Genomic DNA, 23,485 nt, shown 5'->3' with positions numbered 1-23,485 from the left:
AAATTCAAATCCTGCCTCAAACTTTTGCTTTCTGAGCTTGGAAAAATTACTTAATTTCTTTCAGCTTTGGTTTCTTCATCTTTAAAATGGAGATAATAATAGTGCCTACTTCACTAAATTGTTTTAAAGATCAAATGAGATAACACGGTATTTTGCAAACTTTAAGCTAAAAGGAAAATATGAGCATGGAGAAAGATGTGGGAGGAATGAGCATCAGATGAATCTTGGGCATATATGAAACAAAGGAAGGCTGAATGCATATAGAGTTTAGAGTGGAAATACTTCAAAATCAACAGGGAAACAAGAAGGAAGAGAGAGTGGCTGAGGGAAACCAGTAGCAAACAAGTAAATTTTACTGATTGAGAGCACAAGAATTAAAGGGATGGGGAAGAAAACCAAAAATAAGCAGAGGTTACTTTAGATTGCTCCTTAGACAACTGCTGAATGAATGAACTGTGATTTATTAATGTAATTATATATTATTGTTCTGTAAGTAACAGGAACAATTTAAAGAATTTTGAGTAGTATCAATTGATATATAGTGAAGTGAACATAACCAGTAGAACAATTTATGCAAGAACTACAACACTGTAAAGAAAAACAACTTTGAAAGATTTAAGAATTCTGATTGCTAAATGATGAACAATTTTTCCAGAGGATCTGTGAAGAAGCAAGTTACTCATTTCCTGGCAGAGAGGTGATAGATATAAAGTTCAGCGATTTATATTTTTGGATAGCCATTATATAAATTTGTTTTGTTTGACCTTGTTAATTTTTAAAAGAGTTTTTCTTTTGTTTACTCTTGTTTTTTAATTGTGGGAGGGGGCAAGAGTCTGAAGGGAGAGGAGTTGACAAAAAAGAACTCGACTGAAACATTTTTAAATCCTCACAAAAGAGAATAGAAGGAAGTTCAGAAGGAACACACACAATAATTTTGAAAGCAATGTGTAGAATGTGCTATATCATTTAAAAATAAAAACAAGTAGTATAAAATGCAGATTCAGTTTCATATTGTTATAAGGAAATAAGGAAAGAGCAGGAGCAGGAGCTGCTAGAAAGGCAGAAGCAGGAAGGTTCTAAAATTCTAGGGAGGTGACAGTGTCTTCAAGGAGATCTTTGAAACTGGAGGTTGAGTTTGTCTTATCTCCTTGGGTGGACCTTGTATGTTTGACCATTCTCCCTCTCTTGTGGCTGTCCTTCTGATCCAACTACTTGTTCCTGTGTTCCTGTGTGCATCCTGTTGCTACTGACTGATAGATATTATAACAGAGCTGCTTGAGACACCTAAAGCCATCTGTCAGTGAGAACCTTTTCCCTTGAGTCCTGTTCCTGCTTAACTTCCAACCTTACCACCTCTATTCACCATCTAAGGGGGAAGTTGGGTTAGAAAAGTATATTATAGGAACTGAGACTTTTAGGTAGAGGTAATCAATAGTGTAGATACCAACTTTCAGAAGATAATAACTAGATTTGGTGGGGAGGTTTATTTATATTTTTAGATAGATCATCCCAATTCCCTTCCCTTTCTTCCCTTCCCTTAAATAAATCCTGTTTAATAGTATTTGGTATCCTGTAAGTTTTATCCTGTTGGCCTTCCCAAACCCTGAGATACTTCTGATACTGGTCCTAAACAAACATTCATTAATCTATTAAAATCCCCATTACCACTAGGTATCTTTTAGTTACTTAATTCAGTGTGAATTCTTTATTGTGTTGCATATATGAAAATGCTCTTTTTAATGCTTAAGTTCAGAATAAAAAAAATTTTAATTGTCAAGAGAATTCTCTAAAAGGCTACTTTAGAATCAAGAATTTCATTTCGCTTACGATTCTTAATAAAGAGTTTCTAAAATCAATTAACGCGAAACAAAATCAGGAAGTTTCATAATTAGAAAAGAAAGAAATTAAAACACAAAACACATCTTGTATTTTCCCACCATTCCTTTGCAGTGCATAGCCTCTTCACCTCCAAAAAGTTCCCCATCCTTCAACACCCATCTCAATACCACCCACTTCCCAAAGTCTTTCTCTATCTATCATCTTGCATGAAGTCATCTTTTAAGCCTCCTAGCAATCTACATTCCAATAATGTACCTATATGATCAAATATTCATTGTGTATATTTATGGGCATGCTTTATCACATTTGCCATAACCAATTGAAGGATCTCCTCCCATTTCCTCCTGAAACTAATACACCACATTGGTTCACAGTAAGTTTTTAGTAAATGTTATTCTGTCCCCTAAAAATGTTGCCATATATTAAAGAAAAATGAATGGGAGTAAAAATTTTAATTGCTTCTCTTTTGAAGAGAACATCAGGAAACTTAAGCATTTTATATTTCTTCTGGGCTACTAAGGAGTACAGTGGATATAGTGCCAGGCTTGGTGTCATGAAGATTTCTCTCTGAATTAAAATCTGACTTCATATTTACTAATCATGTGACCCTGGACAACTCACTAAACCCTGTTTGCCTCAGTTTTCTCATCAGTAAAATGATCCGGAGAAGGAAATGACAAATTATTCCAGTATCAAAAAAAAATCAAATGGGGTCACAAGGAGCTGAAGTGACTAAATGACAACAAAATATTTCTTCTATAAACCTATAACTATCAAAGAGGAGACAAAAGTGTGCTATAATGGAAAGAGCACTTTTTTGGGAAGACAAAAGACTCAATGTCCAAATCTCAGCTTTGACCTTTAATACTATGTATCCATAAATCAGTAATATTATCTTAGCAATAAGAATGGTGCTTTAAAGTTTGCAAAGCATGTTAGATATATTTTCTCACATGACCTTCACAATAATCTTAATATGGCTGTATGAGTACTATTCCCATTTATAGATAAGAACCCTAACGCTCATTAAGGTGAAATGACTTGCTCATGGTTGCTCAGGGTCAGAGCCAAGATTTTTCTAATCTATCTCCAGCACTCCATCCATTATGTTACTTGATCACTCTTTAAGTTTTGTTTTCCTCTTTTATAAGTAGGAGATAATAATGTCCTTACTACCTAAGTTACAGATTTGTTATAAGGAAGAGTCCTTTGTAAATCTTAAGACTCAATAAAGATGAGTTATTTTTATAAAGAAATGCAATCTTATACCTTTCTAAAGCTTTATTTATTCATACTAATTCTTCAAGAAAAGAAAGTTGAGCAATTTAAGAACTGTTATAACAAAGGTGTGGTCTAATCATAGGCCTAGCATTTTGGCACTTTAAGAAGTATGTCAGGATTTGACCCAAGTAATCTTATAAAATCTCTCTCTTGTTATTTCATAAGAGAGAATATTAATAATTCAATATATTAAAATTATTATAAAGTTCTGCAAACAAGTTTCACTACAAAAATATTCAACAGAAAAGCAAATTATGTCATTTAATATGGCCATACAAAATAATACTTTATTATCCTTTTCTTAGAATGAACTTTTTATTTGTGGCAAGATGAAGTTCATATTATTTATTTAATTGAAAAATAGTTTTATGAATATCATTTTAAAATGTAGCTTTAAATATTTATTTACATGTTTATTTCACATTTTCTTTTCTTGTAGCTCATGGCTCTCTTTCCTCAAGATATATGATTTTTTTTCTCCTTTTCCTTGTTATTCATGGAGGAAAAAATGTGGATATGACCAGATAATATTAAGAATAGAAAGTAGGATTAGTGCATATGAGTGACCAGAAAAAAAATGTGAAAATTATAGGTTATTCTACTATTAGTCATATCTGAATTACATGTAAATAAATTAAAGAACCTAAGTGTAAACTGTTTTGTAAAGCAGTAATTATCAAAACTAACCAGGTGGCAGCTGAAAAAAGCTGAAACCCAGGCCTAGAGAGGAAAGGCTCTGGGTTCAACTCTGGCTTCAGACCCTTCATAGCATTACGGTAGAAATTATAGAGATAAAAATGAATTAAGTGTAGTTAAAAAGTTGTTTTGCAGAGGCTAGCATGACCACATGCTAGGAACTCTAAGAGAATGATTCTGAAATGTGGGATAAGAGATATGGAGGGAGCAATGACCAACTGTGCCTTTCCTGCCTTGAAGCTCAGAGAGGAAGGAGCTGATCTCTGCTGATCCTGTTTCTACCAGCCTGTGGGTGAGAGAAGGGAAACCTTTGACTTTCTTTGGGAATACTTTTCCTCACCAGAAGAAACCATCCTGAAGAAGCTCTTACATACTCTTAACCCTGACAAAGAACATCGTCGTAGTCCAGAGGCAGTTGTTGGTATTAGGGCTAAGGGTCAACCTCAGGCCCAGCCCAGCGGGTTGAACTCCCAACATCTAGAATTCATCCTTTTTTCCACCTTGAAACCTGCCACATCCTGATAAACCAACAAGGGAGGATTTATAGCAGGGGTCGGCAACCATTTTGGCCGTGAGAGCCATAAACGCCACATTTTTTAAAATGTAATTTCGTGAGAGCTGTACAGTGCTCACAGTGCGCTCCTGTAACAGCGCCTGAAAAAAAATTGACTTTATGGCTCCTGCAGAAAGAGCCATACGTTGCTGACCCCTGATTTGTAGTGTCAGGAAGAATAGAGAAGACTCTGGGGTATTAACCAGAAGCAGAGAGGTGTCAGATAGCATCAAGAAACAGAAGTTTCCATCTGGAGATGGACTTAGTGGGGAAATGGGAAGTGAGAGATTTAGAGATTAGGGCATCCTCATTCCTAAATCCTCTCTCCCTACCTTTTATTTACCAATAAACCTGTTAGTTTTTACAACAAGGAAGACTTAGGTGAGCTCTGGCCCTGTGTAGTAAGTAGGCCCAACTGCTTTATTGCACTAGAAGGGGACTGGGGTATCATTTACACATCTCAATGTACCCTACTATTTCAATAGCTATGTGACCCTGAGCAAATCTTAACCCCTCCATTGCCTAGCCTTACCTCTCCTTCTACCCTGGAACCAATACACAATATTGATTCTAAGACAAATGATGAAGGTTTTAAAAAAAACTATCTGATACTGGCTAAGAAATAGAAAGATAGATCAACAAAACAGAACAGACATATAGCGAACAGTAGTAAAAGATTATAGTAACTTTGTATTTGACAAAAGTATACATTCAGGCTATTGGTATAAGAAATTTAGGAAAAACTGTTGGAAAAAACTGGAAAGTAGTTTGGCAGAAACTAGGTATAGACTAATATATTATACCACTCACTAAGATATGATCAAAATGGATACATGATCTAGATATAAAATGTAATATCCTAAGCAAATTAGAGGAACAGAGAACACATTACCTGTCAGATTTATGGATAGGAGAGGAATTTGTGAGTAAACATGAATGGAGATGGAGAGCATTATGAGATGTAAAGTGGATAATTTTGAGTATTTTATTGAATAGCTTTTGTACAAATAAAATAAATGTTATCAAGATCAGAAGGAAATCAGAAATTTGGGGGACATTTTTCATTGTGTGTTGGGTTGAGATCTCATATCTAAAATATGTAGAGAACTTTGTCAAATTTATAAAAATAAGAGCTATCCCCAATTGATAAATGAGTAAAAAAAAGTTTTCAGATGAAGAAATTAAATCCACATGTAAGTATATGAAAAGATGTTCTAAATCACTACTGATTAGGGAAATACAAACCAAAACAATTCTGAAATATCATCTCATACCCCTGAGCTTGGCTAAAATGACAAAAAGGCAAAATGACAAACGTTAGAGGGGATATGAAAAAATAGGAACACTAATACACTGCTGGTAGGACTATGAACTGATCCAATCACTTTGGAGTACAATTTAGAATTACGCCCAGAGAGCTATTAAACTGTGTGTACCCTTAGATCCAGGAATATTATTCTGGGTCTAATTCCCAAGATCAGGGAAAAAAGGAAAAGAACTGTTATAGGGAAAGAGAGGATTTGAGCATATGAATAGGATCTGCAGAAAAGATAAGAGGCAGGAAAGGTTCTGGAATTCTGCAGAAGTGACTGAGCTGTTTTTTAACAGTCAGTTCAGTCTGGAGTCTGAGTCTTGTCTCCCTAGAGTGGACCTAGTGAGACTGGCTTTTCTCTTGTGGCTTTCTTTCTGCTATATCTTCTCATCATACCTGTGTCTGTGGTATCCTGTTTCCTGCTGGTTGAGTGATACATCTACAGAGCTTCTTGAACCATCTAACACATCTGTCGGTGAGAATCTCTCCCTGTGCCTGGCCTGTTTAGTTTCTAAACTCAATACCTCTCTTACCATCCAAGGGGGTTTTGGGTTAGAGGAATTTATTTATATCAGGGACTGGGTTTCAGGTAGATAGGTAAAGGACCAGTGTAGCTCAGTCTCTCTGAAGGCTTCCCGTGAGGGAACAATTATAGATCTGTTGGGGAGGGTTAGTTAGTGAATATTGGATAAGGTTTTCCAAATTCCCTTTCCTACCTTCTCTTACTTTAATAAACCAAACCATCCCTGTGTTTGTTACCTCTGCCTGGACTGTATTTGTTAGCCTGTCACTTATATCCTGTTGGTCTTCCCAAAACCTGTGTTATCTTCTGTTACTGGCCCTGAGTAACCATTTAGACCTATTCCCTGAACCTACCAATATCCCATTCATACCACCCTGGTATTTCAGTTACTTATTTCAGAACTTATATGTCCCAAAATATTTATAGCAGCTCTCTGTGTGATGGCAAAGAACTGGAAATCAAGGAGGTATCTGTCCAACTGGAAAACGGCTGAATAAATTGTGGTACAATGATCTCTCACTTATCGCAGGAGTTACATTCCAGAAACCTTCATGATAGGTGAAAATCCATGAAGTAGAGGCATTATATTTATTTTATTATTTTTTTAATGCTTTATAAACCCTTCCCACTCTCCTATAAACCTTTCCCACACTCTTATTAACTTTCCCATACTCTTATAAACACAGAGGCAATCAGCACCTGGGTTACAGAACACAGTGCTGTGGTTGGTTGCGTTTTATTCTATTAGCCAATAGTGGGCTGTGTACAATCTCATGATGGCAAACTTGTGCAAGTGGTAGTGGCGAACTGTATTTCCATTGTGTATAGTACAGTATTCATTCACAAAAATCCCACGATATAGTGAAAAATCCATGACACAGAATTAGATTAAAAAAAAAAAAACCAAAACCCCTGATAGAGTGAAGCAACAATAAGTGAACTGCGATATAGCGAGGGATAACTGTATATGATTATGATGGAATACTACTGCCCCATAAGAAACGATGAGCAGATTAATTATTTTTTAACTTGGAAAGAACTTAAATGAGATAATAAAGAGTGAAATGAGCAGAATCAAGAGATTATATTCAGCTATAGATTTAGCATTAGAAAATAACTTGTGAATGTTCACCTCCAGAGAATGAACTAAGACACACAAGCATAACATGAAAGACATAATCTATATACACATAACTGTTTGCCAAACCATGCCTCCCATGTTGAGGAAAGGAAGAAGAGGCTGAGAAACCTATAAATAACAAATAAAAAAAAATAAAAGAACAACCTAGATACATATAGACAGAATACCTCTAAGAAGAAGGAAAATTTGAAAAAAGAATCTGTGCAGTTGCTACTATATTTAAAATATTCCAACAAAATCACTGAGAAGAGAGCATTGTTTGACCAATCAAAAACTTATCCACTGGCAATAAGAACAGTATTTGATCTAGGGAATAACAAAAATGCCAAAGTAAACAATGTTATCTAGAATTTTACCAAAAGAGATATTAAACAGAATTTCTATACTTCAAGTGTCAGCCTTCCCATCACTCACATCCATCTTCTCTCCACTCACACAGGCATAACTCTACTTCATGGCCCTCATTACTTCTGTCTTGGACTACTGCATCAGATTCAAAAATGGATTCCTAGTTTCTAATAGCAACTACTTCCAATACATCCTTCACAGACCTATCATACAGTAAGAGCACAAATCTGACCATTCCATACCTATTCAAGAACCTTATGTTACAACTTCCATATTCCTTAAAGTGTTAGTTCTCTTTCCTCTTTCCAATAAATATGTATCTACTTATCTGCCTAAAAACTGTATCCCTCCATTAGAATGTAAGCTCACTGATGGGTGGTGTTGATTTTTTCTTTGTATTACCCACGCTTAGCACCAAACGTATAATAGAAGGCACTTAATAATGCTTTCTTAATTACTGCACTATGTCAGTACTAAAATAATTAATGCTCAAGTTAATGATCCTGAAGGTCTATGCAAGTATAAAATGCCTTCTGAGACAAAAAGTAGTTTTATTGATATTTAGTTTATATTTTAATATAGCATCAGATTTAGGGTTACATGAATTCTATTATATTATCTTACTTTAAAGACTAATATAACACATTGATATATAATAACCATCAATTAGCCAAAATAGCCTATTAACAAATTACATTTAATCAAAAGAATTTACTGTAATAAAATTAACTTTAAAAAATTACTATAGAGTATGATAAATATATATATTCATGCAAAAATTATCTTTAAATTTTCATATGCACAGAACTAATCTTGACAATACAAGAACTGGCAGGAGAGGGACATAGTCCATTGCCTTAAAAATAGCAGCACTTTTACTAAGTGTTAGTGATACAAGTAAAGGTGAAATCTGTCCCTAACCTAAAGAGGCATATATTCTAAAAACAGAAATGACTTGTAAATAACTAGGCACATACAAGACACATATACAGCATAGAGGGAAGGCAATCTGAAAGAAGAAATTAGCATTTGTTGGGGCTGGGGACAGACACTAACAAAGGCCTTTTTAAAAAAAATACTTTTTTCTAATTGAACATGAAAACAATTTTAACACTCTTTTTAAAAATTTTGAGTTCTAAATTCTCTCCCTAACTCTGTCTTTTCTCTGCTCCCTGAGATGGTAAGCAATTTGATATAGATTATACGTGTGCAATTATGGAGAATATAGTTCCACATTAGCCATGTAGTAAAATAAAACATCAACCAGAATAACAACAACAACACAAATAAAGTGAAAAACAGTATGCTTTGATCTGTATTCAGTTCTTTCTCTGTAGGTGGATAATATTTTTTCATCATGAAACCTTTGGATTGTCTTGGATCACTGTATTGCTAAAAATAATGAAGTCATTAATGGTTTATTATTATAAATATTGCTGCTACTGTGTATATTGTTCTCTTAGTTCTATTCACTTTAGTTTGTATCAATTCACATACATCTCCAAGTTTTCCTGAAATTATTCTGCTCATAATTTCTTATAGCACAATCGTATTCCATTATAATCATATGCCACAACTTGTGCAACAATTCCCCAAATGATAGATATTCCCTCAATTTCCAAGTCTTTGCTATAATAAAAATAGTTGCAATAAATATTTTCATACAATAGGTTCTTTCTCCTTTATTATTCCTCTCTTTGGAGTACAGACCCAACAGTGGTATTGCTGGGTCAAAGGGCATAACACTATTTTATAGCCCTTAGGGTGTAGTTCGAAACTGTTCCTCAGAATGGCTGGATCAGTTCATAACTACACCAACAGTGCATTAGTGTCCCAATTTTGGGAAAGGCATTCTGCAGCAGAGAGGACTTTGTTGAGTATTGAGGGAAGTCAGGAAAATTACAAGGCAGAGGTAAGAAGGCAGAGCATTCTCAGGGTGCTATACAGCCATTACAAATGTAAAGAAAAGCTGGGAGATGGACTGTTATGTTTGAAGAACTGAAAATCAATAGTGTAACTGGACTGTAGAGTATGTGGAAGGGAAGAAAATATAAGATTAGAAAAAAAAGAAAAGGGTCAGGTTATGAAGAGTTTTAAATGACAAAAATAATAGTCTATAGTTGATCTTTAATGCAATAGAGAGTTATTGGAGCTCATCAAGCAAGGGGATAAATGGCCAGATTTATGCTTCAGAAAAATCCCACCCTCCCCTTCCCCCCCCCCCCCAACAGCTGAATGGAAGGCAGAGGAGGGAAGGACAAGACTCCAGGCAGGGAGGCCAACTGCAGTGGTTCAGGCAGTAAGTGAAGGTCTAAAAGAGGGTGGTGGCTGTATGAGTGGAAAGAAGTGAAATATTCAGGAGATATTGTGAAGATGGAAATGATAAAATTTGGCAACAGATGATTTCAAGGAAAAAAATCAAGATGACACAGAAGTTATGGACCCAAGCAACTGAAAGCATGGTATTTCCTCAGACAACAAAAGTCAGAAAGACTCAGGATTTAGGGGGAAATCAATCCATCTATAGTCAATAAACATTTCAAAAAAGAATTTCCAGGGGCAGCTGGGTGGCTCAGGGAAAAGTCAAACCTAGAGATTGAGGTCCTGGATTCAAGTTCAAATTTAAAAACTCCTCAGACACTTCCTAGCTGAGTGACCCTGGGCAAGTCACTTAACCCCCATTATCTAGCTCTTACCACTCTTCTATCTTATAACCAATATACAGTATTGCTTTTAAGGTAGAAGGTAAGGGTTTTAAAAAAAAGTAACTCCACTAAAATAAACCTGACAAATAATCATACGACCAATGCTTGAAGACTGCTCAATAGGGAAAACCCACTACCTTTGGATACAGATCATTATATTTTTGTATGGCTCTTATTGTTGGGAAATTCATTCTAACAGCAAGCCCAAATTTACTTCTTTGTACCTTCTACCCACTGTTCCTAGTTTTTCCCTCCGGGACCTGAGAACAACTCTAAATTCAAATGTTTGAATACAGCTCTCACATAGTGGGGACTGATGCATCAGCTTTGAAATTAGAAATGTGAGGGTTTAAGTTCTGGGCCTGGCCCAATCTAGATATGACAACATGGCCAAAGCAGTAATCCTCTCAGTGGATAGAGTACTGAATTTTAAGTTAGAGGAATGGGTTCAAATCCCAGTTCTACTACTACTTGTATGTCCTTAGAAAAATCTTTTCCCTGAATCTATGTTCCCATTGGTAAAATTATGAGTTTGGAATAGATCAATGGTGTCAAACTGAAACATAAAGGTATCCCTGCATATTGACTTAAAAAGTATTCATTAACACTATTGTGCTGAACTGTATTTTTATTTATTTTGTCAAACATTTCCCAATTAAATTTTAAGCTGGTTCTGGCCAACTATGAATTAAAAACCTCTGGATTAAATAATACCCTTTTTGATCACATGAGAGGTTTTTTCCTGAGGTAAAAATGTTTTCTTCAATTAATTTATATGTTATAATGAGATAACTTCATATGTTATAAAATCTATATTCTTTTTATTCTTAATAAGAGGAGTTCAATATAAAAATTATGCAGCGTGCTATCATATCAAATCCTCAAGCCTATAAATGGTATGAGATTTTTTCCCTAGAAACTACATTTTTTTTCTAATTCAGTTTGCTATTTTTAGCCTAAGTAGTATTAGAACATTTGGAAACATTCCAGTCTAAGTATGAATATTTTGAGCACACATTCCTCATTTATCTTCACATGTGAATAGGTGTGGGAGTATATCAAGTGTAGAATAACTAAAACAAAAATCCAAAATCTAATTTGAGTGTAGTACCAAAATATAAAACTCTTCTTCTGAAGCAATTACTATGTAAATGTAGGTAATCTAGTAAGTTAGCAGACTGCCAGCCCTTTCCCTTCATTTTTACTATGGTTTGAACAATTTAAAGATTATGCTGTGAATACAAGAGGGAAATTGTTTCATTCTATCTGAATTAATTTGTAAAACCTCAAAGGATTTTAAATAACTTTGATTTTTATTTGCACATTAATAAATCAGTAATTATAGGGTACCAGTGATTTGTAACTTTCTATTAATCTTTCCCAAATATTGTTTCCCCTATCAGAATGTAAGCTCTTTAGGGTTATGATCAGTTCACTTTTGTCTATATTTCAAATACTTAGTGGGTACTTTATAAAGGCTTAAATCATTGGTTAAAGGAAAACAAATTTAAATAGTTTTCTTTTAAAAAGTTATATTTTTACTATACCCTAAATGTGATTTTTGAAAAGTTATTGTTTCAAATTTTTTTTATAGCAGCATTATATGTAATCGTACACACACACACAAAAACTGAAAATAGCCTAAATAACTTAACCATAAGAGCACAGTTAATTAGATTTTGGTATATTAATGTGATAGAATACTACATTGCAATTAAAGCCAAAAAGTACTGGGAATGAAAAAAATATAAAAAGACCTTTATGAAATAATGGAAAGAGAAAAAAGCAGAACTGGAAGACTATAATACACACACTAACTAGGACAATAAAGGAGGAAAAGTAAATGAGAATAAACAAATAATTATATTGAGGATTTAGAAGTAGTCACTTAAAAAACTATCATACTTTATGGTACCATTAATTTAAATTAAATAAATGCTATCAAGCTTCTAATAAAATATTTAAAAACTATATTTTCCTTATCAGTGAGTTCTAGTTTTATAATCTATTAATAATAATTATATAATTTGTTTTCAAATTAATTATGTTGTATAAATCTATTGAAATGTTTTATAGAGTAGAGTAGCTTATTACAGAGCTATTAATATCAAAGGCCAAGTCAATGTCCCTTGAAATATACAATAAAATGTAACCTGGGAAATTCTGAAAATCTTTACCATTCCAAAGTAATATCAGAGTCTCTATCTCTACCTCTATCATAATTAGGATTCCACTAGCCTCCTGACTACAACTGATATCCGTAGTCCTAGGGCAGTGATGATAAACGTATGGCATGGGTGCCAAAGATGGAATGTAGTGTGCTCTCTGTGGGCCCACAGCTGCCCCTTCCTCCTAGTTCATTACTAGAAAGGCAGAGAGACTTGGACAGACCTGCTCCTCTCCCCCTCTCCATCGCCCCTGATGACATTTTTTCATATTATCTGCCCCTCTGCCCAGCAACCCAATGGGAGCACTTCCTCCTCCCTTGTGTGGGGTAAGAGGGAGGAACATGCCTGGCACTCAGTGGGGGAAGGCGGGCATGACACAAAGTCACTGGGGGGGACAGGCACAGCACTCAGTCTGGGGGGTGGGCCTGGCACTCCAGCTCTAAAAGGCTCACCATCACTGTCCTAGGGCAATATAAAAATAGCTTTTGCCCTAGCATTGATTTATACCCATATTAGACAAGGTGAATTCTTTTCACTTAAGAGAAACAAGTAGTTGTTAACTAAAAGATTGAACAAATTAAATCTAGCAGAGCATAAGTGAGTGGATTTCAATGAAATCTAACTCAGAAAAAGATAAAAATATGTGAAAATTTAATCCAAATATTTTTGGAACTACCATCTCTACTTTAGCTTTTCACTATGTTAAAATATATTAAATTAAATTAAAATTTTGCTTTAGCTATTTACTTTTCCATTTTTGGACTATTTCATTAGATAATTAAGAACTTTACATAAAATAAGTAATATTTATAAAATTATTACTTGACAAAATAATTTTAAATGTATGCTGCAGTAAAGTATTTCTAGGCTCTAATTCCTACTATTTCCCTGATTTTCATACTCGTTCTCAACTACTCTGGAAGATTTATGAAAGTTACTGCTCCAGGAGAATATTCTAGGATAATCATTCTCAAAGTTTTTTTGCAGAAACCATAGCATTTTTTACTGGAGGGAATTATGACACACTGAACATTTGAGTTAGCAATACTATGAGAGACTTGAGTGTCACTCAAGTGCAGTTTCCCTTCAACAGGATTAGTCATTGTTCAGTTCTTTGCAAGTTCTAGGTCTGATATGTTTTGAAGTTAGTTTTGAAGTTAGTGTATATAAATAAATTTTATTTATATTTCAAATATAATAATCATCATTCAATGTAGTAAGTAATCTACAATGACACAACATAACATTTCATAGCATACTTAGCAGAATTACTACTCTTGAACACAGAAGGGAAAAGTCTCAGGAAATAATGATCTTATGATCCTAAAACATAGCATAATTACAGCTGAAAGAAGGTATCTTGAACAAAGTAAAAAACTCATGAAATATTAGAGATTGTAAATATTTCATCAATTAGTATTTTTAAGTACTCGGTGCCAGGTACTGTGCTAAGCACTGGGAATGCAAAAAGACAGAAAAGATGGTCCCACTTCTCAAGAAATTTACAATCTAATGTGAGACATAACAAGTAAACAAATAAATACAAGGTAATCTTTATATAGAACAAATAGGAAATACTTAACTGGGTGGGGGAGGGAAAAGGGGAGACACAGAAATTAAGAGTTATTGGGGAAGGCTTCCAGGTAAAGGAGTGGCAAGGGGAGCACATTCTAGGCAATAAGGGACAGCTAGAGGGAATGCCTAGAGCTGAGCTATTAAATGTCTTGTTTGTGGAAAAACCACAAGGTCCATTTTAATGGACTGAAAAGTAGGTGTAAAGGAGGAAGGTGTAAAAAGACTTGAAAAGTGGGAATTAGATTATGAAGAGCTTTGAATTCCAAACAGTGCACTTTGCATTTGTTTCATGAGGCAATCAGAAGCTATGGGAGTTTAGGGGAGTAGGGGATAGAGTAATTTATCAGACCTGCATTTTAGGAAAATCACTCTAGTGGACTAAGAGAAAATGGATTAGAGTGGGGAGAGACTCTGCAAGCAGACCCACCAGCAGGCTATGGCAATAATCAAGGTGTAAGGTGATGAGGATCTGCAGCAGAGGGGTGGCAGTGTCAGAAGAGAGAAGGGGGGATATTCAAAAGGTGTTGTAGAGGTGAAATCAGCAGGCAACAGTTTGGATATAGGAGATGAGAGAGAGTAAAGAATTTAGGATGACTCCTAGGTTGTAAGCCTGAGAGACTAGAATGATGGTATTGCTCTCTACAGTAATAAGAAAGGTAGGAAGGATTTAGAGGAAAAGATAGAGTTCTGTTTTTGACATATTGAGTTTAAGATGTTCATGGACATCCAACGTGAAATATCCGAAAAGCAGTTGGAAAAAAATGAGACTAGAAGTCAATAGAGAAATTGGGGCAGGAAAGGCAGATTTGAGAAACATTAGCAGAGAAAATAATTAAACCCATAGAAGCTGATGAGATCACCAAATAATATAGAGGGAAAAGAGAAAAAGGATAGGGCCCTGAGAAACATCTCTGTTTAAAAGGCTTGATCTAGATTACGAACTATCAAAAACTGAGGAGTGGTGAGAGAAGCAGAAGAACTGGGAATGGTGTCCCAAAAACTCATGGAGAAGAGAGTATCAAAGAGAGAGTGAAAACAGTGTCAAAAGCTACAGAGAGGAAAAGGAGAAAGAAGAATGAGAAAAGGCCTTTGTATTTGGCAATTAAGAGATTGCTAGTAACTTTGGAGAGAGGAGAATGATAAGGACAAAAGTCAGACAGAAAGGGGTTAAGAAGTGAATGAGAGGAGAGAAAGTAGAGAGAGGCATTGAAGGTAGATAGCATTTTAAAGAATTTAACTTCTAAGAGCAAAAGAGATAAAGGACAACCATTCAGAGAGATGAAAGGATCAAGTGAGTTTTTTTTCAGGATGAGGAGACACATTAGTAGGCAATAGTAAATGAGTCAGTAGGGAGAGAAAAACTGAAAAAAGCTGAAAGAGTAGGGATGATAGAGGGGGCAATCTGTTAAAGAAGAAAGAATGGAATGGGATACCTTGAACAAGAGGAGATCCCTTTTAAGTCTCTAGAGCAAAACACAAACCTTATAGCTGAGTTCTGCTATAGGAATCTTCCATGGCAGTGACTCAGCCTCAACCCTCTACTGAACCCATAAGAGATGGTGACATTGATTCTGCCCATTAACAAGAAGGAAATGGAAAGGGACTGAAAGAGGGTGGAGAAGTAGAATTCACTTAGGGCCACAGACTGGTGTTGGTCAAGGAGAACTGCAGATACTCAAGAAAAGACTTAAAACCCAGTTGTGATTAGGCCTCTTCCTCAGAAATTTACTCAAGATAAGGACCTGGCTTATGATCTCCATATCCTGAATATAAAGAGGTTGAGGATCTTCAGTAACCTAGCCTCTAGGGCGAACAGTGAACAAGGAAGGGGCCAAAGTATGAAGAAGGAATCCTGAAGTCTGAGACGGGAAGTATAAGAGAAATACTATAAAGCCAAGCATTAAAAAGTAAAAGTCTAGCTCTTAAACAGATGAATCTACAGAAAAGTTCATAAAAACAATTAAAAAGACTAAATGAAACCTCAAAGAGAAACCAGAATAGAACACCTGAAACAAATATAATGCAAAATAAAATAAACTAATATTATCTTGCAAACACCCTAGAAATTATAGCAAAAGAACAAGAAACTTTCAGAATGTTTCAAAAGAGAAACAAACCTTTTAAAAGAAGAAATTAGGAATGAGTATGGGGCAGAAATCTGAACTCTCAATAAAGACTAAGGCAAACAAAAATAATAGGATTGAAAAAAAATTGAATATATGATGTAGAATCTCTCCAAAGATCTAGAAGCCCTAAAAGATACCACAAAAGTACTGATATGGAAGAAAATTAGGCAGAATGGAAGCATAAAGTAACAATGTTAAAAAGGCCCATCAATTTTATATAATCTGTAGTGGGGGATCTTGAAGTCAGGATCTACAGGGATAATTTAGTGATTAAAGTTTTCTCAAAAAAGTACAACAAATGAAAGATCTGAATATTATATTGCAGGAGAAGAAATACATACAATCTGTTTTGACTACTGAATACAGATAATAAAACACTGGATTATTAAATCTACAAAATCATGCCAGAAACAAAAACTCACACTTTAAACTCCAAGACATATACAAAGAAGCTAAATTTAGCAGTTTCAATTAAAAACTACAAATTTTGCAAGCAGTCTATAAAAAGTCCTTAAAATATGAAGAGGGTATAGTTTAAATAATACAAGATCATTCCACATTCACAAAAATTAGGAGAAAATGGAATAATATTTCTTCTTTTTTTTTTTTAATCCTTACCTTCCACCTAGGAATCAGCACAATGTTTTGGTTCCAAGGCAGAAGAGTGGTAAGGGCTAGGCAATGGGAGTTAATGCCTAGGTCACAAAGCTAGGAAGTGTCTGAGGCCAGGTTTGACCTAGGACTTCCTGTCTCTAAGGCCTGGCATTCAATCCACTGAGCTACCCAGCTGCCCCTGGAATAATATATTTCAAAAAAGCAGAAGAGTAGGCTCAGTGAAACTGAACCTAATTATCATTTTTTAAAAAGACAGATGTTTAACAAAAAAGAGGCATTCCTGTTTTTTAAAAAAAGAGGCGAGTAAAATATCTGTCTTTGTAAACACTTCAAGCAACAGAAATACAAATGGGAAACAATTACGATGATCAAGGAAATATATACTCTTGTCTTAATAGATTTTTAAAAAGAGATTTAATTGGACTAAGGAAAGGGAATGAAACAATGAAGACATCATCATGGGACAAAATGGACCTAAGGAACTACAGATCTAAGATATTACAGATCCAAACTTGGAGAAAAAAAAATCAAGAGATGCAAAAGTTGAAGAATTTAATTTAAATTTCATGGATCAACACCCTTCACCTCTATAAGAGAATCAGTCTTTTTGTGAAAGAGAATGACAGAATAGGAGATTAAATGAGAGGAGGGAAGGCAGACTACCAAATCCACAAGGTAAAGAGTAATGGCTATTTTTCCTTTAGTTGATTAACTAAGTGGGGATTTGTATGGTAGAACAGCACAACAATGGTCAGAAAAAACTGGGACAAAGGAAAAATCAAGAATGGTCTTACCTAGGGAGGTAAAAGGAAAGTGTCCTAGTAAAGAGAATTCTTCTGGGAAATGAAGTATATACCTAAAGCAAGACAGAGGCATTTTCCAATGGGTTTTACCTGGGAAAATTTAGCACATTAGAGAGTCTATCTTCTATGAGAAAGAATTAGAACCCTATATGACATCCAACCCCAGAAAATGAGAGGTCTAAGTCTCTATAGGCAACCAGCACCTAAAGTGGCAGTGGGGACAGAGAAACAAAAATAGCATAACACTATCTCAGGATGCGGTAAGATATACAAAAATAACAACATTGACATGGACTAGAAGGAGCTGAATCCTGATTCTTTAGAAGCTTTACCATCATGAGAGAATAAGAGAGACAAGAAAAGGTACAGCCCAAATTGGGAAGAGAAATAATGACAAAAACAAGTAAAAGAAAAGAAAAACAGTGAAATAGTTATTTATAATAAATGGCTAGAAAGGAGAGGAAAAATAATCTTGAATTTAGTTGAGTAAGAGAAAGATTAAAGAGAGAGAAATAGGCAAAAAAGGGGGGGGGAAGAATTTAAATAAACTCAAAGAATTCTGAATAAGGTACATAAAAGAAAGTGGAGCGATTTCTTACGCTAATCATATTTTAGTGAGCTTTTTTAATGACTGTTATGTTTCAAGTGATTACCTTTTTATCTGTGGTGTCACCCAGCAAAATGAGATAGCAAAATATAGTCAAATGTTGAAAGGATTGTGGAAAGATGGGCTATCTTAGTGCTTCATTGTTAGTGGAGTTATGAATTAGTACAACCATTTAGAAAGAAATTTGGAATTATGGAAAGTGGCCCAAATGTTCATATTCTTTGACCCAGTGATTTGACCACTAAACATATAGCCCCAAAATATCACTGTGACAAAAAGAAAGATCCCATATATTCCAAAATATTTAAAGCTACACTTTTTAATGTATCAAAGAACTACAAAGAAAGTGCCCATTTACTGAGAAATAGCTGAGCATTGGTGGTAAATATAGTAAAGAATGTAATAGAATGACTATGCTGCAAGAAACTACAAATATAACAAATACTACAAAAATAAAAAATAATAGAGCATTGAAAGCATCAAATGAGAAAAAATTTGTAATAAGCACTTAGCACATCATAGGTACTTAATAAATGTTTTTTCACTTCCCTCTCACCCATCTTACCTTTCTATCCTTGTACATTATTGTTTTTCAAGTATCTTACAGCAAGCCAAACCTATTCATATTCTCTCTCTCTCTCTCTCTGTCTCTCTCTCATCCTTTGTCTTAAAATGGATAGAAGTATCAGTTTCAAGGCAGAAGAGTTGTCAGGGTTAGGGAATTTGGGATAAGTGAGGTCCTTCCAGCTCCATGCTTGGTACTCTATCCATAGAGCCACCTGGCTCCCCTTCAGTGCTCTATCTTTCAACCTCATCTCTCTTCTGTACTGGTTACCTACCTGAAAAGATATCCCCTTGTCATCTCCACTGTTTAGAATCCTTTACTTCCTTCTAGCACTACCTTCTTTCTTCAAGAAGACTTTCCTGATCTCCAATGTTAAAACCATCTCACATTTATTTATTTTGGTATTTATTATTTGATATCCCAGTATATACTGCAAATACACACACACACTCTCTCTCTCTCTCTCTCTCTCTCTCTCTCTCTCTCTCTCTCTCCATATATATATTCATACACACACACACACACATAAACATATAATACTATGTAGATAGTATATATAGATAGATATAGATATTATATATCTAAAGATAATACTCTACAGATACAGATATAGATATATAATACTGTCTCCCTGGGTAGAATTTTAAGCAACTCAAAGGGTTCGAACTGTTCCATTTTTGCCTATCCATTCTCAAAACAATGCCCATCACATAATAAGTAAGCACTTAAAAGCTTATTGCTCAATTAAACTCTTACATTTATGTGATTTTTTTAGTAGATTCAAAAGTTATTGTATTCACTCTAATTTTTTTATGGGATGGTATTCAATTTTCATCTTTTCCCTTACAGGTTTTTTTGGGGGATATTTATTGCCTTACTGTGACAGAAAATTCAACAGGAAGTCAAACTTTCACTTGCCTTGGTCTAAATTGGTTAAAAAGCTAAGAGGGATTAAACTTGTGCTTTTCAATTCCAGATGGGGGAACCAAGAGAAGTAGGATGATGTTACAAATAGTCTTTTAAGGCTTAATATAAGGACAAAACCTCTAACATTTGAAATGTTAAGGCTGAAGGTTTGAAAGTAATGTGTTTCCCTTCATTTGCACTGTTCAAGCAAAGGCTTTAGGTTTACTTTTTCAGAGGACGCATTTTTGTTCAGGGATTGGATTACATTCTCTCTGACAGCTGTCTTGGAAATTACTTAGGGCTTAGTTAATTTTATGTTGGTTAAATATCAATTCTTTTTTTTGTTGTTGTTGTTAACTGATTATCCTTAAAACTTTTATCAACACTGTTAAAAAGGAAGTATTTTCAAAATATACTATTTTAAATTTTTATATCACTGCCTTGTCTCATATCAGCAGTTTCATTCATCACAACCATCAATAATCCTCAATCTCCACCTCACAAAATTATCCTGTCCTCTGAAAGCCTGTGATTTTTTTAGAGGAAGCCCATTAATTACTCTAATTGGCTACTGGTTGTTACTTCAGGGTCATTAAATTCTAATATTTATTATTATTATTTACCTATTAACAACTTCCTAGAAACCAATTTTTGATAAACTGTTCTGGACTCCAAAATATTTTGTTAATGATTCCTGTCATCACACCTAAATTTGAGGTAGTTTAAAAATATTTAAAAAGTTTTACACAATGAGATTATAAATATAAAATGTTCCTCCTCTTATCACTTAGGGCATAAATAAAATAGGGGAAAAAGAAAGAAGAAAGGAAAAATTAGAGGGAGAGAGAGAAAAGGTAAAACCTAGCAATCTGGAATTGGGTTAGGTGAAGGGACATCAGAGAAGAAGGAATTCTTAATTATAGATGTCTACAATGACAAATTAATCCTATTCTCTTTCTGCTTCCTTTTCTTTGGAATGACTGGGCTAGGTAGCAATTTGAGGAAACATCATCATAAGATATTATGAAGAGGAAAACACAGCTAACAATCATAACCATGAATGTGGCTAACCTCCTTGAGAAGGTTATCTACATTAGGTGCTTCCACTTCTTGCATTTCCTTCTTAATTCTCTACAGTCTAGCTTCTGACCTAGTCATTCAACCAAAACGGCATTCTAAAATTACCAATGCTCTCTTAATTGCCAAATTCAATAGCCTTTTCTTAATTCTCAATTCTTTTTTACTTCTCTGCAGCCTTTGGCACTGCTGTTCACTCTCACTTCCTTGACACTCTTTTCTTAGATTTTTAGGCCACTATTCTCTCCTAGTTCTCTCCCTATCTATCTGATCATCTCTTCTTAGCCTCCTTTGCTGGACCTTTTTCCAAGTCATGCCCATTAATCTTGAGTATCCTACAGTTTCCTTCTTGCACCCTTTCTTTTTTCCTTCAGTACTACTTCATTTGATGATAACATCAGTTCTTGTGGATTTAATTTATTATCTCCAAATTGATGACTCTCAGATCTATTTATCAAGTCCTAATCTCTTTGCTAACCTCTAGTCTCCTATCTCTAACTACTTGTTAAACATCTTGAAATGGATATCTTGTAGACATCTTCAACTGAACATGTTCAAAACTGACATTATCTTTTCCCCTAAGTCCCCTTTACTTTTGAATCTCTCTATTACTGTCAATTACTCCAGACCTCCCAGCTCACAACCTAGGTGTCATTTTTAACTCCTCATTATCTCATCCCATTCATTATCCAATCTTCGATTAAACTTTACTTAGTAAACATTTATTAAATGCCTAAAATTTATTAAATCAAATATTAAATACCTATAAAATGTGCCAAGCACTGTGCTAAGCATTAGGGATATTATAAAACGAAATGTAAAATAAAGCTCCCAAGGAAAACCTTCCCCAAACCAGATGCATTTATAAATGAATGCCAGCAAAGATTCAATATTATATAAACTTTTTGCATAAATACAGAAAATATCCCACTAAACTCCAATGTGGCAAATATGGTCCTCAAACAAACTGGAGATAGGGATAAAGCAGAAAAGAAAACATTAGACCAATAGTTTTAAAGAATATTGACCTGAAAATATCTAACAAAATTTTGGCAAAGAGGTTATAACATAATCAAAAGATTATTTACTGTGACCACGATGGATTTGTACTAGGAATTCAGGATTAGATCAATCAAGAAAAACTATAAACATAATAAAATATTTTAAGAGGAAACAGTCACTATTTGAAAATCATATAATGACTTCCTTAGAAAACTCTAGAGATTTAATGAAAAAAAGTAATTGAAATAAGTTCACTAAAATAGGATATAAAATAATCCCACAAAAAATAGCCTTTCTGGGGGCAGCTGGGTAGCTCAGTGGATTAAGAGCCAGGCCTAAAGACAGGAGGTTCTAGGTTCAAATCTGGCCTCAGACACTTCCTAGCTGTGTGACCCTGGGCAAGTCATTTAACCTCTCAGTTTCAGTTTCCCTCATTTGTAAAAGAGGAATAATAATAGCATTTACTTTCTAGTGTTATGAAGATAAAATGAAATATTTGTAAAGTACTTTCAAAATTTTTAAGTGCTACATATGTTATTATAACTAGTAGAATACTATTTTACACTATACTGTAATAATAATCAAAACCATTCTGACCTAGTTAAAAAATGGACATTTAATCAATGAAACATTAAATAAGACCCAGAAGCAACAGAACATAGTAACATCATGTTCAAGAAATTTTAAGAGCATCAACTACTATGGTGTGAATTTCTTAGTGAAAAAAACAACTGCTGGAAAACCAGAAGGCAGTCTAGCCAAGATTAGATTAAAACATTTTATGTAGAACACTACAAAAAGCTCCAAATGGATACATGACTTAAATACAAAAGATCATATCATAAACAAATCAAAGGCAAAGAAAGGAGGAAAATACTTATTACAAGTATGGCTACAAGTAGAATTGTTAATTAAATAAGAGAGAGAAAATAATCACAGAAGATAAATTAGACAACTTCAAATACCAAAAAAAATGGAATTTTTTGCATGAGCAAAATTAATGCAGTTAGAATTAAAAGGGAAGCAAAATTAGGGTGAAAGCTTTGTTTCAAATTATTTTGACAAAAATATACTAGCCAAGTTATATACAGAAAATTGATATATGTATATAAGGCTACAAGCCATTCCAATAGATCAATGAATAGGTAGTTTTCCAATGAAGACATGTAAGCTACCAAACATATAGTAACCATATGGAAAAAAATACTCCAAAAAACCAATAAAGAGAAATGCAAATTAAAACAAGTCTGAGGTTTTATCTCATTTCTATCAGATTGGCAAAGATAGCAAAAGCGGAGAATGACAACTGTTGGAATCCCTAAAGGAGGATGGTTACATTGATGTACCATTGGTAGTCTATGAATTAGTCTAAGCATTCTGGAAAACAATTTACACCTATGCCCCAAAGGTCACTAAACCATGCATATCCTTTGACCCAGTGATACCACCTATTACACGTATACTTCCCAAAGGTCAAAGACAAAGGGAAATGACCCATACAAAGAGAATTATTTATAGTAGCACTTTTTGTTGAAGCAAAAAAGTAGAAATAAAGTACGTTCCCATCACATGGGATATAGCTGAACAAATTACTGTATGTGACTGTAATGTACTACTATTGTACCAGAGGAAATTAGGAATAA

At 34.4% G+C, this 23,485-nt stretch overlaps 1 protein-coding gene across 2 annotated transcripts in view; it reads right to left on the bottom strand.

Moving 5' to 3' along the window:
• Positions 1 to 23,485, bottom strand: part of GNAS (GNAS complex locus) — a 186,681-nt gene that overhangs the window by 123,322 nt on the left and 39,874 nt on the right. The window contains exon 3 of one of the 2 annotated variants that reach the window (XM_044663855.1): positions 15,080 to 15,082. The exons of the other annotated variant lie outside the window; for it this stretch is intronic. Coding sequence (XP_044519790.1) covers positions 15,080 to 15,082 — 3 coding nt within the window. The remainder of the gene's footprint in view (positions 1 to 15,079; positions 15,083 to 23,485) is intronic. 2 annotated transcript variants of the gene reach the window in all.

The sequence above is a fragment of the Gracilinanus agilis genome, chromosome 2, assembly GCF_016433145.1.
Source record: "Gracilinanus agilis isolate LMUSP501 chromosome 2, AgileGrace, whole genome shotgun sequence".
Taxonomy (NCBI): domain Eukaryota; kingdom Metazoa; phylum Chordata; class Mammalia; order Didelphimorphia; family Didelphidae; genus Gracilinanus; species Gracilinanus agilis.
The sequence above is the reverse complement of the archived record's forward strand: the minus strand, read 5'-3'. Positions and strand labels throughout refer to the sequence as shown.